Source organism: the organism of the source record quoted next, unplaced genomic scaffold (genome assembly GCF_019419815.1).
Source record: "Pyrus x bretschneideri cultivar Hongxiangsu unplaced genomic scaffold, Pyrus_bretschneideri_v1 Contig23, whole genome shotgun sequence".
Taxonomy (NCBI): Eukaryota; Viridiplantae; Streptophyta; class Magnoliopsida; order Rosales; family Rosaceae; genus Pyrus; species Pyrus x bretschneideri.
Genome location: NW_025999535.1, coordinates 1679849 through 1699379, shown reverse-complemented (window position 1 = coordinate 1699379; position 19531 = coordinate 1679849). Strand labels below are relative to the sequence as shown.

The 19531-nt window shown below is 37.7% G+C and overlaps 1 protein-coding gene across 1 annotated transcript; it reads right to left on the bottom strand.

Annotated features, from left to right (window-relative positions):
• Positions 1 to 1458: 1458 nt before the first annotated feature.
• LOC103939345 (protein HUA2-LIKE 2) lies at positions 1459 to 18416 on the bottom strand. Its single transcript, XM_048585902.1, has 17 exons — positions 18051 to 18416; positions 17336 to 17412; positions 12118 to 14205; positions 11399 to 11858; positions 10781 to 10889; positions 10489 to 10601; positions 10121 to 10308; positions 9557 to 10040; positions 9031 to 9460; positions 8623 to 8802; positions 8493 to 8548; positions 3962 to 4048; positions 3763 to 3839; positions 3603 to 3664; positions 2911 to 3029; positions 1961 to 2128; positions 1459 to 1848 (listed from the first exon to the last, which is right to left on the bottom strand). Exons 1-17 carry the CDS (start codon positions 18171 to 18173, stop codon positions 1816 to 1818), a joined length of 4854 nt encoding a protein of 1617 aa, XP_048441859.1. The 5' UTR covers positions 18174 to 18416; the 3' UTR covers positions 1459 to 1815.
• Positions 18417 to 19531: the final 1115 nt, after the last annotated feature.

Below are 19531 nucleotides of genomic sequence, written 5' to 3'. Positions count from 1 at the left end.
CTCAAAGTTTTCAAATCATTTTCATTAGTTTTCCTGCCAAAATACAAACTCCAAGTCTCTGCCTCCCTAACCTGTCCTGTCTCAAATTAGCAGAAAATCCCCTAGCCAATATAAGTAGAGGGACTATTTTTTTTGAAGTGTCATCCACTTTTATAATAACACATATGACGTATGTGCCGGTATTCCGAAGACACTAAAATTGTCTCCTTAACTTGCTGTTGAGTGATTGAACAGCTGTCGAAAAGCCATGGTTGTCACAAGCTGAACTCACAATAGCAACATCCACATTTTACAAATACTACCAAAAGTCCACGTGTCGAATTACGACAAGTACAATGGGCCAGCCACACCCTCACATGGCTAAATATGACGTGCACCATGTCGTGCTATGTTCAACCCCAAATTGTTTTGGTCAAACCGACATACCGTCCACTGTATCATTACCGGCCGTCGCAAAATCCATATACAAATTCATTCACATGTAACATTATCTTCATTGACTTCATCTCATCAAGAAGTTTTTAAACTTTTCACGAATATTATTTTCACATATTTTTCGAGAGCGACATGATGAGAGAGATTTGAAGCGTTCAAATGCTTGATTTTATGTAAAGTAAACTTGTGAGATAAGCTATTGGGGTTGTGTGATTTAAACTGAGTGATCTGAATTCTTAAGTCTGTCAACTTCGAATGTAGAAATCCAAAAAAAATCTCAATTCATCGCAACCACCACCTTACAAAACCTGCACTCCAGTGTGAATGTGAACCCTACAAATGGACAACTTGGGGGGCACCCCTTTGAATTAGTGGCTTCGAGCACCAGACGTCGGTCTGAGAGAGATCCTTATTTTCTCAGGGAATACTCCTGCAATGAGAGCTAACAAATCTAATGCATAAAATATTTGTAATCGTCTCTCTCAAAGGATGAAAAAAATCAAAGGGATAAGTATTGATACTTGACAACATTCCACATTAGGTTTTTATTATTTGGCATGTTTTACTTATGTGAAATGGCGGAAATTATGAATCATGGAAGCGAAAAAATGAATGACTATGAGATCAACTAAGACAGACGATTAATTGATCCGATTCCTGATTTTCTAGCACCCATCGAGTGCAAGTGAACAAGTCATAGGATAATGATCGGTATATACACCCAACATCTTTCTCCACCATTGGAATTATTCTTGCGTGCCACCAACGGTATATCAGTACACGAGTGCTAATACCTGCATGCAAGCATTAGCACTCGCACCGGGATACCGACGGTCACACCCAAGTCCTTTTTCCATCATATGATAAGTAGGACACGCGTGGGAAGGATCAAAGGTCCTCGGAAGTCAGAACTATTGTACAAAACCAATGAGAATGTTTTTTTTTTTTTTTTTTCCTTGAAAACAAACCAATGAGAATGTTTTTGCTCCCACAAAAACTTGAACAAAAATCCAACTTGTCGGATGAAGAAACGAAAGAACCTAAGCAAGTACATTATCAGCATTGTGATATTTTCCGACCAAATAGACAAGAATCACAATTCCACAGTTCCACTCTAAGACACCTGATGGAACAACTCATATTGTTCATCTGGAGTGTACTCTGATTTCATATGATCTCTACAAAAAACGTGAATTATACAGAAAAATAAACACAAACACGAGAAGGGTTCTTACCGATAAACAAAAAAGGGAGAATGGTTACACAGACGGGAAGGAAGAGCTAGAGAAGACGTAATATAGACACCGGGGATAAAGATAATTAAACATAAGAACTCCTATGCTCTTTCACTACTGTCTGGAGATGAACTGCCTGATAATGTCACACTTCCCCGAGCGCTTTCTTGATATCGGCCTGTGTCGTAGATAAGGAAGTATAATTATTTCAGTTCATGATCAGAGTAAAGCTTCTCTGTGAATGTGTCCACACAGAGAGAGAGAGAGAGAGAGAGAGAGAGAGAGAGTACCTCAATGTTCAACGGGGAGGTGGTTGGGCCGTACCGTTCAATGACATGGCCATCCTTGTCAACTAAGAACTTGGTGAAGTTCCACTTTATCCTACTCCCCAGGAATCCAGATTTACTTGCTTTGAGGAATTTGTAAACAGGTTCGGTTTCTGGCCCATTGACACGTACCTGGATACAGAAGAGTACAGAATTCCGTTTTAAGATATATTGCTCGGAAAGCAATCGATAAGATTAACGTTAGTATAGATATAGAATAAAGCAAACCACAATCGACTTCCGCTACTTCTCCTGGGTGTAGGACAAGCCAAATTTAACACTGTTTCAGTTATTCTAGTTACTGGTTATATATTACCATCACCAATTAGCTTGTTTGATTCCATACTTTTATTTCAAGTCAAGGGTTGCTCCTCAGTTTTTTACTCAGCTTCAAGCACATCGCCTTAGCACTCAAGAAACGAATCAAAGAAATAGAAACAAAAGGTTACTAAGTTCCACAAAACTGAAGAACGAGAAAAATTGTTCCAGAAATCGTGAGCTTGAAGAGTGGTTTTTTCCCCCATAATCTAATTAGTGCTAATGTTATACTAAAACAATGACAGCTTTCGGTTAGCCAACTGCAGCCTGGCCTATGACTTATGGGAAAAGGCAAAAGCCGCTATACTTTCATTCTCTCACCAATTGAAATAAGTGTGGATTAGCACCCAGCATGAGTAAGAGAATTATATTTCAATATCAAGTTATCAATCATGCCTTACTCGAACGGCTCTTATAGTTAGAGAGCAGCTTCGATTACCCAATCTCTGCTAATTAGTAATTAACCGTCCAGAATTCCAAAACAGACCCTTTTGAGGCTCAAAGAAAGCTTAGGGCATCACGGTTCACAAGGACCATATACGATCAATATAATCTGATTGATTAGGAGATAGTAATGGTAAAAGTTACTCAGTTACCTTCTTGAATATTGGATATTCAGCCTTGTACCTTGTGCATGCGAATTGTTCAGCATCCTGGCTTGTGCCGGGCTCTTGCCTCAGAAACTGATTGCACGGAAATGCCAAGATCTCAAAACCTGCAATCACTCATGTCCAAACCAAATCAAAGACAAAACTAAACGAATATTTACTCACCGATAAGTACAAGGACAGCATGGTGAGCGCAAATCACACGAAAAATTTCAATGCACAGATTTCTACAAGAACTTGGAAACTAGAAACACAAACAAAATATAACATTTGGTTTACAAAACAGAAATATTTCCCACAACCTCATTCAAGATTAAAGCTTCATCCCAAAACTCAATTCTAAAATGATTATCCCAACAATTTTGATACACAGATTTCGCACCAAAGTTGGAAATTAGCAATGGAATCATAACATTTAGTTTATGAAAAATTAAATAAAACACAGTTTTATCCGTATAATTCACATGTCACAGATTCGAGTCGTGGAAACAGCCTCTTAGCAAAGCAAAGCTGAAGCTGCATACTCCAGACGTTCACCCACAAACCTCGCAAAGCGGAGTCTTGTTGGCTTGGGGTCGCCCCTTTTATTCAAACATTACTCAAACTCAATTCTAAATAACAAGTTCATACATATAGAGCTGCAGCAGGGAAAAAGTAATTAAAGAGGGAAAAAAATTAACCTTTCTCCTTGTATTTGGTGTAAAGCTCAGTCAATTGAGTATAATTCGTATCAGTAAACCCACTGAAGAACAAAAATACAAGAATTAATCAATTGAAATTAAACCAGAAATTAAAAACAAAGAAAAAGAAAAGGAAAAAGGGAAGAAGAAGAAGAACCACCATTTGGAAGCAACGTTGACAACGAGGACAACCTTCCCTTTGTAAACGCTGAGGTCCACCTCCTTCCCTCTGCTATCCTGCCACCATCACCCAAAAAAAAAAAAAAAAAAAACCAAAAAACCAAACTTTCTCAAGATTTTCTGAACCAAATGATTGCCTTGGAAGAGAAAAGCTATCATCTTTGAGATGGGGTTTTTACCTTTACAGTGAATTCATGGATGGATTTCTCAGAGACAGATTGGGAACCACCCATTTTCTCTGTTTCTCTTCTCTCTAGACTCTCTCTCTAGCTGACTTTACAAGGAAAATATTCTCTGTTTTTCTCTCTAGACTATCTCTCTAGCTGACTTTATAAGGAAAAATAATAAACTGAGAAACTGTGGGAGGAAGGGAGAGGAGGAAAGGGTTGGACAGTTGCCTTAGAGCAGCTCCAGCGGGAGCAATTGCTCGATGGACAGGCCTTAGCACAGGGTCTGATTGTCCGAGGGAGGAAGTCCAACGTTGGCTGGCGAGGGAGCCCGAGCAGGCCCAAGCGCCAGGCCCGTGGATTTGCGCTGGCCAAAGCGCTTGAGGTGAGTCTGAGGTTAGCTGACGTCAGACGCCTATTTTAATTTTTTTTCTGTCAGGCGCGCGTTAGGGGACAGAAAGTCAGAAAAGGAGCCCACGGCGCACTAATTTTTTGTTACCGTTGGGGAGCCACGTGACTTCCCCACGCTCGTTGGATTTCAACGGCTACAAATTGTGAACCGTTGGATTTCCGACGGTAATAAAAATTAAAAAATCTTATTTAATATCAACCGTTGGATCTGAGATCAACAGTCCACGTTAGTCGACTTAAAAAATAAATAAATAAAAAGAAAAAACAGTTAAAATTCAGAAATGTTACCGTTGTGCCATGGGGCACAATCTGGAATGCTAGAATTCAAATTTGTTTAAATCCAACGGTATAGATTAATTAGGTGAATAAAAAATTTTAAAAATGTAAAAAATTATTAAAAATCCAAAAAAAAAAATTGAAAAATTAAAAAAAAATGATTTTACTTTTCTATAAATACCTTCTCATTATATTTTACCTTGCACCACAATTTCATATCTTGTCAAAGTTTCAATCCAATTTTTTTCCAACAATTTCATATTTTCTACCTTACACCACATTATCTTCTACCTTACACCACAATTTCATATTTTCTCAAAGTTTCAATCCAATTTCATACTTTTATATATTTACTTTTCTATAAATACCTATATTTCTCTCAAAGTTTCAATCCAAATTTTTTCCAAGAATATGACTAATGATGCAGGTACGAATTGATCGCTTATTGAAGATGTTACGTTGTGTACTAGCTGGGTTGAAATTACTCATGATCCGATTTCGGGTAATGAGATGCAGTTGAGATAAATGTGAGGTCTTATTCATACCAATTATCTTGAGAAAATTGGTGGGAAAATAACAAAAGAATCTTTGTTCAGTCGTTGGAGACTACTCAGCAAATCGTTTAGTACGTGGAGAGACGTCTTGGCACAAGCTAGTGGTAATCTTCGAAGTGGAGAAAATTTATTGGATCATGTAACAATATATTTTTTATTTGTTTGTACTATACCAAAATTTACATTACCTACTTTGATTATAATTATTACTTCTCCCACGTTGTGGAGGAACTTCAAGCACAAGCTTGGTATAATGTCAGAACCACAAGCAAAAATTATGAATAATGTTAGAGATTTTGGTGAATAAGGAAGCAGAAACTATGAATAATGATAGAGATCTTGAGAAAATTGGTGTGAGATTTCTGAGGATGGATGATAGATTATATTAAGGATTCAGAAAGGATTAGGTTGTAGATAATGTCACGTGGCATGCCATCATTCGTTAAAAATCTGGTGGAAATCTATCTTCAAATATTGTAAACAGATTATGACACGTGGCGCGACGTGATTGGTTAAAAATCTTAATGGAAATCCATCACCAATAATTGTCTTTTCAGATAATGACACGTGGTGCAACGAGAACGATTAAAAATCTTATCGAAAATCTATCACCAATAATTGTCTTTTCGGATAATGACACGTGGCGTAATAAGAACGATTAAAAATCTTATCCGAAATTACAAATAAAATTATTTTGTATTATTTTATAAATAAATAAATACTAATATTTTATTGCTATTGTCTTTTCAGATAATGACACGTGGTGCAACGAAAAGAATTAAAAATCTTATCTAAAATTACAAATAAAATTATTTTGTATTATTTTATTTCGAATTGTCATGACTATTCAGTGTAAGGATGAAGATGCAAAAAATAATTACTGTTTATTAAAAACAATTATTATTCATTGGATATATAGTATAGTAGATAGCCCTAGGGAGCCTCTACCACGATGGAACGGCTCTTATTATTATTATTTTTTTTAAACGACAGTTGCCTTATTTGTCATCAATCAATCACATGGCAGGAGGGTAAGAGTCTCAAAAGTTTCTTAATCCAGAGGCAATATAAATTTCAGTCTCCAGTTTCTTGTTGGGTGATGAATGATGAGTGGGTTCAGAGGTGGTCTGGTCTGTCTGCTGGCCCAGTCGGTAATGTCTTGTCTTTCTAGAATTTCCAATGGATCCTCTCTCCATTCTCTTTGTGAACATAATAGGAATTCTCAAATCGTGTTCGTTCATTATATATTGTGCGATCAGTTTTTATCAAATACTATTTATATTTAATTTAAAATAAAAATATTTAAAATAATTTATGATCACACGATGTATAATAAAAGATATAATTTGAAAATCTTTAGGATCCTCATAAAAGGATCCGAAGAGGATCCTCATTCCTAGAATTCTAACCAGTTTTTCTTCTCTACGGGTCCACTAGACTCTTGGTCATGTCATGAGTGTAATGATGCATTTTTTTGTAATATGAAAAGCAATTTACGACTCGTTTTGAACTTTTTTTTTTTTTGTAAGAAATGTCTTTGGTTATAATCAAAATTGATTCTTTTTTCTTCAAATACATTGGATTTTATTGAAAAATGGAGAATTGGTTAAAATTAAATATTAACGATATGTGAATCAAAGATCAAAGATTATGACATAGGATCACATGTCGACGACAACATACTAAACACTGGTCATTTCAACAATTGAGATTTAAAAAATGATCTGATGAAAGTATTCAGAAAATATTTTTATTAGTTACTAGCATTTTTAATTTTATTTCAAAACACAATTTGAAACGTTGTTAACCGTTCTCCAAACATTCTCAATTCTTTTTAATTCATTTGGAAACCATTTTGCCATGTGACATTTATCTCTACCCAACAAAGAGCCCTTTTTTTTTTTTTTTTTTTTGGAAAGACAACAGCACATGAGACCAAAAACAGGTCATGTATGTCGGTGAGGGTCACACTTTAGACAAGTAATTTGGAATTTATGCCGCATTCAGTTGCATGATTGAGATTCAACGACCCCTCATCAATCACACCAAAAACGCCTAAACAACTTTTGGTTACTTCGAGGTTCTCTTTGTTCTGAACTACTGAAATGAACTATGGAATAGAATTCTATCTGGATTTCGGGATCGCTTCATCATGTCATTTTATCTGTTATTCTACGATCAAAAATCATTTGATTTTTTTATTATTTAGAATTGAATATAAATATTGATCACACGATGTACGATGAATAGACACTAGAAAATGATCCCAAGAATCCTTACAAAGAAAATCCAAAGAGGATCCTTATCTTTATACTTGTAGTTAGATGTGCAGACACAAGAGAAAAGACACTATTTAGAAAAAAGATATCCGAAGTGAAGCAGAAGTAATAGAAATTCAACAAATCCAATAAATCTAAGCGTAGTGCTTGGTGTGTCTATTTTTTTTGGAAAGGGAGTGTGTGCGAGTTGTTTATTTCAAGAATAGGAAAATGTGATTATGAGACAAAAACTCAAAGCAAAAGAGATAAAAGAAAACCTAGGAAGACTTAGAATGAAACTCCAAGACATAAAGTACTTAAAGCGAAAGAAAAACTTACCATAAAATTGAGCACAACTACGTTCTAAAACTCCACTTAGTGAGATAATTGACTTTGTTGTACTGAACTAGAAATACTAATAGAACAATCGAGCAAGAAGAAAGTTACGACACAAAATTGCACCGAACCGAACCAACGAGTTTATGTTAATAAAACAAACGTCCCATGCATATGTCACAAAATTCCTATGAAGGGCTTTCAAGAAATAAATTATTCTAACATTTCGAGATAAAATTGGCAAAAAATGAAGGAAAATGGTACAATGCCAACCCTAGAGTCATTCACTCACGGCCTCTCATCGATTCAATCATCTCTACACATGACCGTCTTCCCTGCTCTGCGTTTGCAGGAGGAAGGCTAATAGAATTACATATGTACAAAACTGAACGAAAGCACTATACTCTGACAGTCGATCTTCGGTGCCTTATCCTCCTCCTCGTCTAAAGGTCTGTGCCTTGCGGCGTCAGTCATGACTGACGCTCTTGAATAAGCGGGGCAGGACCAAGATCAAAAATGGATCATACCTAAAATTCATCAACTTTGGTCGAATTAGCATGAGTGTTTACTAACCACTATTAAAGAAAGGAAAATTAGAGTAAATTGGAGCTAGCAACACACCAGTCCTGACGACAATGTGCTACATTTCGGTCATCTTGGCCGCCAATAGCTTGGACCTGAAGCACAAACAGGAGTTGCTTAGCCTACAATTTTAACGTCCCCTATAGTAGCTTGAAAACTTTTAAGCAGCAACTTTTCCCAGTCTAAAACCAATAAACACGAAAGTATTGAGTTTTTTTCATGGATTAAGGGGACTTATTACAGAAAATTCACACACCTCTGCCTGTGATGGGTATGGGACCTTCAAAAGGTGGTCTAAAGGGCATAGAGTCTCTGTGGCTCATCGAGCGGGGAGGATATCTCCAATCTTGGCCAGGTCCTCTTGTTGGTTCACATGGAGGGCCAGCATATGCACCAGTTCCATAAGACATCTTGCCTTTATCAGGATATCGAGGACCTATTGAAAAAAGAAAAATTTAATTGAAATAGTAAAATTTTAAGTTAATAAAAACTTTGCCTTTAGTTCCTAAATTAGTAGTACTTCTAGAGTCCACTCCTTCCCCGTACTACCAGTGAAAGGGAAAACGTAAAGACTACCATTAAATGCCAATAATTCTGAAATCGAAATATTGCAATAAAATACAAAGCCTTGCTATCTTAAAATTATTTGTACTCTAAAACTTACCTGAAAAATAATGTGAAGGAAATCTCCAGCTATCGCAGGGCTCATATGGGCCAGGTTTCATTCTTTCATGATTATTGTAATAGTTCTCTCGGTCCCCATAGTCAAATCTGTTGTGATAAGGAGGCGGAGCCTCGCATTGTGGCTTTACCGGTTGGTCTCCTTGAACATAAGAGAACTGATTGGATGGTGGAGCATGAGGTGGTCGTAAAGGGTAACCTTCATTATGGAAGGTAGCACCATCAGAGTGTGTCACATTTCTCTCTGAATATGTAGGAAAACTACTATAAGAGCACGATGTAGAATCAGGCATCTGTCTCTGATGATCTCTGCATTCAGGGGCAAGATAGTGCACAGCATCGGGAATTGTATGGTTCACTCTTGGTGAATTCAACTGCTGAGGTGGAGGGTGAACTCTGTTGCCATGCACATTCTGCAAATGCACATCCAAAAGTTAGAAGAAAAGCAATATTAGGACAATTTTTTTTACAGATTTAAAGAAAACAAGAGAAGTAAGGAAAATACGCACATGTGCATCAGTGTAGGACTTTGAATCAACACTGCTCATATAGGCATCGGGCATAGCGCATGGAGGATGCACGACATGAGGTGGAGGCAGTGGTGGTGGAGGGGGCGGAGGCGGAGGAGAAGATGGTAGTGGAGGAGATGACGGTGGCACATCTCGAGGTAGTGGAGGGGCAAAGTACGGTCGACAATTCTGTTCAAACTGATTATGTGAAGCCTGCACACCATTGGCTCCGGCAACACCACAAGATGAACTGACGTCAACATCACAGGAAGGAGCCACATCCTCCATTTCAAGCTCTCCATCCACATCTTCCAAGATATGCCTATGTCTTTCAGTGGCAGGTGTGGTTTCTTGTTCTTCATGGGCCTGAGGATTGTGCTCAGGAGTGACAGCCTCAAAACTTTCCCCATCAGAATCACATCCATCATCTTCATCTTTGAGCATGCGGGGCATACAAAATCCCGGAAGTTGAAAACTTGAATTGCTGTAGCAAAAAAGAACTCAATAAACAATTTTATATGAGAACATGAGAAAATCTACAGGTGAGGTCCAGCCAATTCAAACCTTCCATATTCGTCAACAAGCATGCCCTCCATTTCTCTAAGAGGATCATCCAAAGACCTTTCCGTTCTCGCGGAGCGCCTACCATATGCACCAGAAGAAGAAGACACACCATATGTATCTAATTCTCGCATATGGCGATGAATTATGGACTCTGGAACAATCCTTCTCTCTGACCAAAGTTTCAAAACCTTATACAAAAGAAGAGGAACAGGTAAGGCATTTAGCACAATGCAGATAACACTGTAGTGTCAGCAATTTACGGAATACTAAACAATAATGAAGAGTGGGCAAGAGGATGCAATTACAACATGCTATTAATGGGAAACAAAAAAAGAAAGACCCCAAAAGGTAAAAATAACTTGGCTTACCTTTAAACACTGTCTACGATTTTCATGTGCAGAACTTCCAGGAGGAGCAGCAGCTGACAATAACCGTGGCAGGATTGCTTGGATTGCAGAAGGGTACATACCACAACCATCACCTATTATTAAAAATCAATATCAACACAACAAAATCCAACACATGGTACATTCATAATTCCAACACCTTCAACCCCCTCCAACACCTTCAACACAGTATATTCATAATATCAAGACAAGCACCAACCATATTCTATTTGTGCGAGACAACTAGCTCTGATAAACAAAATAGATGTATTACCCTTCAACCCTCGGGTGCATTGAGCAATTGAATCCACCAGGAAGAACAAGTCCACTCTCCGGTGTAAGCTTGACTCAGTTTCCAAATAACGGGCAAGAATTTCCAACACCTGAGTTTTAAAGAAGAGAAATTATAAAAGGATGCATATTTTTCCTCCATCAAAATATCAACGTTATTTTAAGTACTATGAGAAATAGCAAAATAAGTTTATATAACCTCTACAACTACAAGAGTGATATTCCTGGTCTCCATCTAATCATCAAGAAAGCAATCATACATCTAGAATATATTACATAAATTTTTCCTCACTAAACCAAAGAATTTCTAACACCCGAGCTTTAAAGAAGAAAAATAATAGGAAAAGGGATCTAGGCGCATACTCAATATTTTAACATTATTTTAAGTACCAAGAGAAATACAAGTTGATACTGTCTCATCTACAACTACAATGATGAGTTATCACCGGTCCCCATTTAGTTATTGTGATAGCATTCACATATCTAAAAGGTTTTACAAAAAATTGATATAGAAATTTTTGTAACTTATAAAAAAAAAAATCCAGGAGGGGGAATATGGTTCCATGTCTCAAACCTACATTAAAGAATAGATTTCACCTACCTTAGCAGCTACACCAAGCTTTCCACAGTCCATAGCAACACGAGTTGCTCGACCAATGCTCTCCTTGGTCCTTGTCAATGTTCCAAGCATTGTATCAAATGATAACAGAGTTGCATGTATTTCTGAGTACTTGCTCACAGATTTTGGTCTTTGACTGACAACTGATTCGGACTTTCCGTCCTCACCAAGTTGAATAGATGAAGTTCTCCTGTTCTGCAAATCACCATCTGGACTACAACTGCCATTGTTCTGAAGAATATTACTACTATCTGAAGTCGACATGTGACAGCCTGACGTATTGAGAGGTGATGCATGTGCAATAGAATCTCCTCCATCTGTTAGGGATGGACTTGACCGGATACCAGAGACATTTTTATCACCCAGGTATTCATTTGGATAGGAAACTGAGCTTGGATCATTCTCTGTTTGTTTATTTTCAACCTCTTTCACCACATCAAAGCTAGACAAAGAAATACAAGCAACAGAGATTTAGAAAAAGCACTTGCCTAAAAGTTCTTCAAGTAAAGTATAATACTGGGACCAAAAATAATTACCAAAACGCCTCTGATAATGGAAGGGAAAAAAAGAGTGCACAAATTAAGAACCAAGGCATTTACTTACATAATCGGAAAAGGTGGAGGGGACTTGTGAAATATGAACAAGAAAATAATGAACTATCAAATTCTATTGCAAAACTATACTACTGAACAGAAGCTTACATGTCATTGACTTCTCTCGTATCTTGAACGTGGGATTCCAAACCCTCAACTTTCTCACCGGGGCCCTCTTCACCATAATGAAGTGGACTAGCCATGTTTAAAGGTGAAAATTCAGAAATTCCATGGTTGGTGCCTGATACAGGAGGATCTATGCTCTTCAAAGTATGCTCTGAAGTATCACATTCAATATCAGGATTTTCTGCTTCACAATGGCTCAATTCATCTTTGTCTTTGTTTTTGTCCTTCATAGGCAACTCATCAATTGAACTTTCATTAAGCCCAGTACCAGCCTCACTTCTGTCCATATTTGGCGATAAATGCCCTGGACTTCCCATAATGTGACAATCAGAAAAACCACCACTAAGATCTTTACCACCAACATGGTCTCCAGAATCTGGTAACTCATTAATAGAGCATTCATGACTTTGGGTGTTCGGACTCTCAGCTTTTTTATCGGCATTCACTACCACAACTGATTTAGCATTTTCCTCCAAGACTACAGGGTTTAAACTGGTAGAGAATCCAGAAGCATCAACCCCTGACGTATTAATGCCCAAAGAGTCTTCACTCTGCAGTCCCAATCCAGTCCCTGTATTACTTTCTACAGTCATAGGAGGGCATGAGCTTGTGGAAGAATGATGACAACCAATAGTAGACATCTTTGTGACTGAAGATTCATAATTACATCTATCATCTTCAGCAGCATTAGCTGACATGGCTTCTAGAGCACGATGAAGACGCTTAGATGGAGGTAAAACAGCTTCGCCATCAACCGAGCAACCAAATGATTGGTCATTCTTGGTGTTCCAAAGCTGAGGTCTGTTTCCCAAAATGCCACTGCAACCTCCAGATGGTGTAATATTATCCAAAACTTCATTTACCACAGACAAGTCCCTACCAGAAGGGCAATTTTCATCACAATTTGATAATGTGCTGACTGGCCCCAATGGATTGAGTACAACTTCCTTGTGACTTTCTTCAGTGTGTGCAAAGCTAGCTACTTCCTCGTGAGCAGAACATTGTTTGCCCATTCGCACCCTCGCTCGTTTCACCAATGGCAGGTGCTCATCTCCATCTTCCTTGGAGGAATTTCCATTCATCTTCCCACAATCATTCTGTATAGTTTGATTACTACTTTGCTTTACCTCCAAAACTGTCTCCTTGTCCACCATAGCAATAGGCTCAGCTGCATCATTAGTAATTCGCTTTCTGTTTGGCTTCCTTTTCTTCTTGATAACAACAGCCTTTATTTGGAGATCAAGTCTTTTGACCAACTCAGCATCACCATCCAAGCATTCGGCAACAGCCTCCGAGTGTTCACCTTTACAACCAGAATCAACAGCACTGCCTTCATTCAGACTAAATGTATCAGAATCAACTGTCGCAACTTCAGAACCATTATCTTCAATACAACCATTTGAAACAAAAGCAGCTGAATTCACATCATCACACTCAGAGGCATCAGGTGATTTCCGTACTCGTTTATTCCTTCTTAGACATCCATTCCGAACTACATTACCAGATACTTCCCCAGCATTCTTGTCATCATCATCACATGACATTCTTGAGTTGCGTACTCTACGTGATTCCATCCTGGATGAACTTCTTGACCTACGAGCTTGTGCTTCCTCTTTCTGTGATCGCAAGTCTCTTGATCTCTTTCTTGAAGAGTAGGTCACTGGAAGAGGTGTTTCAGTAATCGTTGCTGTAGCAGCAGGTTCCTCAATTAAGGCCTCCTTATCGTGCATGGCATCTACTTGTGCAGTTGCTGAAGCATTCTCGACAGAAACACTTGGCTCATTTCTATCAATTGTTGAATGTGAAGATTTAGAATGTGAATCCAGAATTGCTTCAGGAACTTCTGACTGATCCTCTGAACGCAAGTTGGACAAAGAATCCACTGTGTTCCTTCCATTTGCGGTGGATTTGAAATCATCAACTTGGTCCTCTTTCTTCAGCTTATCATAACTATCAATAATCTCCTTGACTGCACGAACAAAATCAGCACCTTTTCCGTGACGCTTGCCCAGAAGAGACTGTTTTTTCTCCTCAGTAAATGCCTCAACGTCTGCAGGGTTGCAGAACGCTCTGCATAACAAAAATACGCAATAGAATTAAGACAAACAGCAAGATAATATCCAATGGGACTCCTAGTGCACAGGTACAAAATCAGTTGGATTTGTTAGTCAATGACTCAATATCAACACGATCAAAGGGGCATGTGATGCAATATAACGAAAAAATAGAGATGTTTTTACACATTAGTATTGAAGGTGATAGGACAAGAACTCGAAGGTGAATATATATCTATATACTATACTGGTGATACACCCCCATATTAACCAATTATGTATTAGCTTATGATATTTATATTTCATTATTGATTGGTTTAGCATTTATTAAAGCCCCGTTCACAATTTCCATGTTTTTAAGATAATTTCCATCATTTCCATAATCTTTACTAGTATTCCCCTTTATATGTGACCAGATCATACGGGAGTTTTCAGGATCCACAACTTTAAAGGCCAGAATCTGAGCTTACAATCCTTCACAAAGCCCTCTGGGATGAAAAAAATATGCACAAACGTACACAAATGTAAGGACACTCCTGTGCACATCCACATGAACAATACAAGTAAAGGGAAAGAAGAGATACTATTTTAGTGTATCAAATATAATTCTAGGCAACAAGTAGATAAGACAAACTAACTCATCCTTCATCAACAAAGGCTATGGAAACATACTTACACAAGTCTTGCATGTTAAGCCACAATTCAGATAGGAGAAAATGCACCAGTCTCAAACATGCTTCAGAATTTATTACCAGAAGCCCAAGAGTGAACCCCGAATAGAGTATGTCTTTTTACTTAAAACAGAACAGCATTCATCCCTAACATCTCCCATAGATCAACCCACCCAAGTTATATACCTATAAACACATACAGGGAAATGTCCTCTTTCCAGAATATCTGGCATGTTAGGCTGCTAGATTGTCAACAGGGACAACTGATCAAGTTGTTACTTGAATGTGCAGTTCAGATTAACAGTCTTGCAACATAGGATATTTGGCGCAATTACGATAGAAGAAAATACACCAGTCTCAAACATGCTTTACAATTTATTACCAGAAGTCCAAGAGTGAACCCTGGATAGAGTATGTCTTTATACCCAAAACGGAACAGCATTCGTCCCAAACATCTCCCATAGATCAACCCACCTAAGTTATATACCTATAAACATATACAGGGAAATGTTCTCTTTCCGGAAATGTCCTCTTTCCAGAATGTCCGGCATGTTAGGCTGCCAGATTATCAACAGGGATAACTGATCAGGTTGTTACTTGAATATGCGGTTCAGATTAACAGTCTTGCAACATAGGATATTTGACAAGAGAACATTACCCTATATATGATGGAATAAAAATATATAAATTCTTCCTCCTTTATACATTCACCTCAAAGCAAAGACAAATAAAACAATCAGGTCCCAAACCAATCCTCACTTATACTCTAATAAAGGGTACAGAATAATCACACCCACCATTCATCATTCAGTACCAAACAATAAAACTTACTACAGTTCAATTAAACCAATCAGAAACTAACAAGTATTCACTATGGAGAACATCTTTCCCTAATCATAATGTAATAATTACTGGCAGATTCGTTATGTTAGGCGCAGACAGCAATTTCAAATGTGGTCCTTGTAACTGCTATTCAACCCATTCTACATGCATATTTCTACATTTGTGGAAAAAAATGAATTTTATCCCTTCAAAAGAACCCTTCAGTCAACTTCCCGAAAACTAAAACAAAGTTCTCAGGAGTTTCTTTACCCCCATCACTTTAACTGTACTTCAATATGCACAAAATGACCAGAAATAAGTAAAATTGTGTTATCCAGAAACAGAAACTGTAAACAGAATGAAAAATTCTCAGTGGGAGAACTAAAACCAGTTAAGTACATTCCTCAGTATTGATGCAACCTATATTGGCGTCCATCCAATAAAATATCACAATCAAATCTAGAATTCGACTCACAGCCTCAGACTATTCTCATAAGAACTATACTACTCTTCTTAACTGATAAAATATATCCGTAACCCACAATGTCAGTAAATAATATAGTCCTCCAAAAGCTTTGTTTCTCCGATGTGGGACTACTAAGTAAAGGTTACTGTACTTGGAGGGTGAACCTGAAACTTCCTCATTTTAGTCCCATATTTGCAAGCTTACCAGCTATTTGTATGATTCGACATAGGGTACAAAAGACAAAGAAACTAGTAAGATTCAGAAACTCTTCAACTTATTGGGAAGTAAACCAGTATAAGCAACCCGTCTTTGGATTTTGGCATAACTATAGAACTTCAGATCGTGAATAAAACCAACTACTAAATCCATCCCCATTCTTTTGATATCTGTTAAATAATTCTTATTTTTAAGGTTTAAATATGATATGAAACAAATTAAATAAGCCAAATGAAAACAAGAGAAAGAAATTATATGCTAAAGAGAGGAAGAGAGCAAATTCATATCAAATAAATCACTTTACATATAACGTGTCAGCTTGATTAAATAATTATACTCTCTTGTCTTTTGCACAACATTGTTGGTGCATTTAAAGGAATGAAGAACTAAAAGTTGCTTATTGACATTGCCACTGTCCCTATCCAAATGGCCATGTTTGATCCCGACTTAATGGAATAGGATAAGGGCCATAACTAATAACAACAAATCATCAGTAACAGACAAGTTTTGGCTGTTATTACTCGCCACTACACTTTTCTAGTGCCATCCCTATTTTTCAGAGGCAATCTATAGAAAAATATCCACAACTACAGTTTGGTGTACCATCTTCATGTACAACTAACTGGACGAGGAGGACCAAAATGAAGGATAGACGCAATAACAGTGGTAGCAATTTTAAATTCACCAAATACATATATACAGTCTAGTCTAGCAACACAAGTTAAGATACCAATTTTAAAAGACAAGAATGATGTAATCAGCTTCAATCTTCAAAACTCAGTACAATCATAGTAATCATACCTTACTCAAACAACATGACATCATATTATCATAAAGTACAAAGTTAACTTCCGTCAGTAAGTCTGATCTGAAAGGAAAGCCATAACTAATCAATTGTTGACTTGCACAACAGTGGAAACCACCACCGTTGATCTTAGTTAAAGTTAATCAAGAAGGTATTAAGTACTTACATCTGTTGGGTTCCAAAGAAGAAGACTAGAACTTTCTTCCAATCAGCAGAGTAGCCCCACTTCTCTGGTTCACTTACCTGCAGCCAGAAAAACCAACTTGATAATCACTCACACTGAACATAAAAAGAGACACAATTTTCTGCATTCACCATTGGGAATCACTGGAAAGCAAGTCTAATACTGAAAGCATGTGAAGAATCAAAAATCAATGCAGTGGCTGCACTTTCAAACCACTGTGCATGAGAATCACAGGTAAATAAGATTAAGGGAGCTTCAACCCCCTGATAGGAAATAAATAAACTTTTTCCCAATCTAATTGCAGAAAAATGAAGCGTCACATCGAACTCCCATTTCCACATGCAAAGAAAAAGAATACGAGAATCCTAATTTCAAAAGGATAATACAGAAATCTGAGGCACCCATGCATTTCCACTTTCATTTAACACTTCCAACTACCAAGATTAAAGTAAAATAACAATATCCCAAACAACAGAAATTGCAAAGCCGAAATATTTACTCAATGAAATTAACCAAAGAAAGAAATTCAAAATTTCAGATCCAGAAAACCAAACCAACACGGTAACAAACTAACTAAGCTTGCAGAAAAGCACAAAAACCCTAATTAAAGCATATTCCTCAACTGGGTAGCCGTCTTCACTCAGCATACAGCCTAAATAAACCGATAACAGTTCAATTTTCGGAGAAGAAGACTTACGGTAGCCGGCCAAGCAGGGAAGCCTTTGACTTTAGCAAGTACAAGATCGCCGACCTTCCATTGGCGGCAAGCAGCGGCGGCCTGAGCGGCCTTGCTAACTCCCTTCCTCCGGCTGGGAGCCATCAAACAACCAGCGGACGCCGCTCCAATTCAATCGGAACCCGCTATTTAAACCGAAACGAATACACGACGAACTCCGGGACGGCGTGCCGCAATCGCCCAAGGAATTGAACAATCTGGCACTTCGAGGAAAATCTCAGCCGGAGATTCGCAGGCATTGAAGCACGAAGATCGATCGGCAACTGAGAGAGAGAGGGAGCGACTGAGTCGAAACCCTAATTCTAGAGAGAGAAAGATGGGGTGGGGGCGGAGAGAGAAAGAGGTGGGGGGATGAGTATGATAGAAGAGGGTTTTTATGTGGAAGAAGCGCACACGCAGAGATGATGAGTTGGTTAGGTGAAGCGGAGACTAACATGCGCTGGGGATGCGTAGGGTAGTGTAAGTTTTGTTTGGGCCCAGTGCTGGAGCGTGCTAACGTACGCTGGGGAGGTGATACCCAAAATCCAGAAGGCCATGTTTCGAAGTGGAAACTCGGAACTCGAAACTACAATTCTGTTCGGAAATGGGCCGTGGCCCAATATGTACGCAAAGGCCCAGTTCATATTTTTGTTTTAACAATATTGGGCTCGTTTAGAAAGTATTTTTAAAATTACTGAAAATGTTTTTCTAACGAATTCTTAGTAAAAACGCAAGTGAATTCTAGGAAATTACTTAATTCAAATGCTTTTGGAACAAAAAATATTCTCGCTAAAAACGCTTTCAGTTATTTAAAAGTACATTTAAACGAGCCCATTATCTATTATTTTATATGAATAAAAACTACAATCACCAATAAAAAAAACATGGTAATAGTAATCTTCTCATATTCACATTTAATGTGTTTAGTAGTTATAGAGGGGGTTCAAAAAACTGAACCAAAGTCTAAGAATCGAAAATCGAAAAAAAAAAAAATTGAACTGAACTGAATTTTATTGGTTTGGTTTCAAGAGTTCGGAAACCAAACTGAACCCAACCAAAACCCTTCAAAACGACAATGTTTTACATTTAATATTTGACCTTAAGGTCTCTAACGAACCTGCTCAGCTGCTCTCACTCACATCTCACCTTTAGCGCCATCTAATTGACTCCTAATTCTTTCAAAACCTCTAAACGTGATGAGAGTTATTGAATAAAGAGTTGTTTTACTCTTCTTGGTTCAATATTTTATTTGGACTGTGACTTTCATTTGATTCTTTACGTTCTCGTTTCGGGTTTTTTATAGTTCTTGCATGATTTGACGTTGTGTTATGCAGAATCAACAAAAGTATAGCTGGAGAAACAAAACGAAGAAAACAGAACCGAACTCATCCCTAAAAAGACAAGACTTCATGAACTTATAACTTTACTACTGTAAGTAACCATAATCTAGATTTAGCACATTA

Bases quoted from the DNA above. Each gene is read 5' to 3' on its own strand.
- LOC103939345 (XM_048585902.1), bottom strand. From the start codon at position 18,173: ATGGCTCCCAGCCGGAGGAAGGGAGTTAGCAAGGCCGCTCAGGCCGCC. The intron at 10,041-10,120 runs GTTTGAATTGGC...TTTTTGCTACAG, and splicing joins CTTGTTGACGAATATGGAAG to CAATTCAAGTTTTCAACTTC. The intron at 1,849-1,960 runs GTACTCTCTCTC...TCTACGACACAG, and splicing joins CCTCCCCGTTGAACATTGAG to GCCGATATCAAGAAAGCGCT.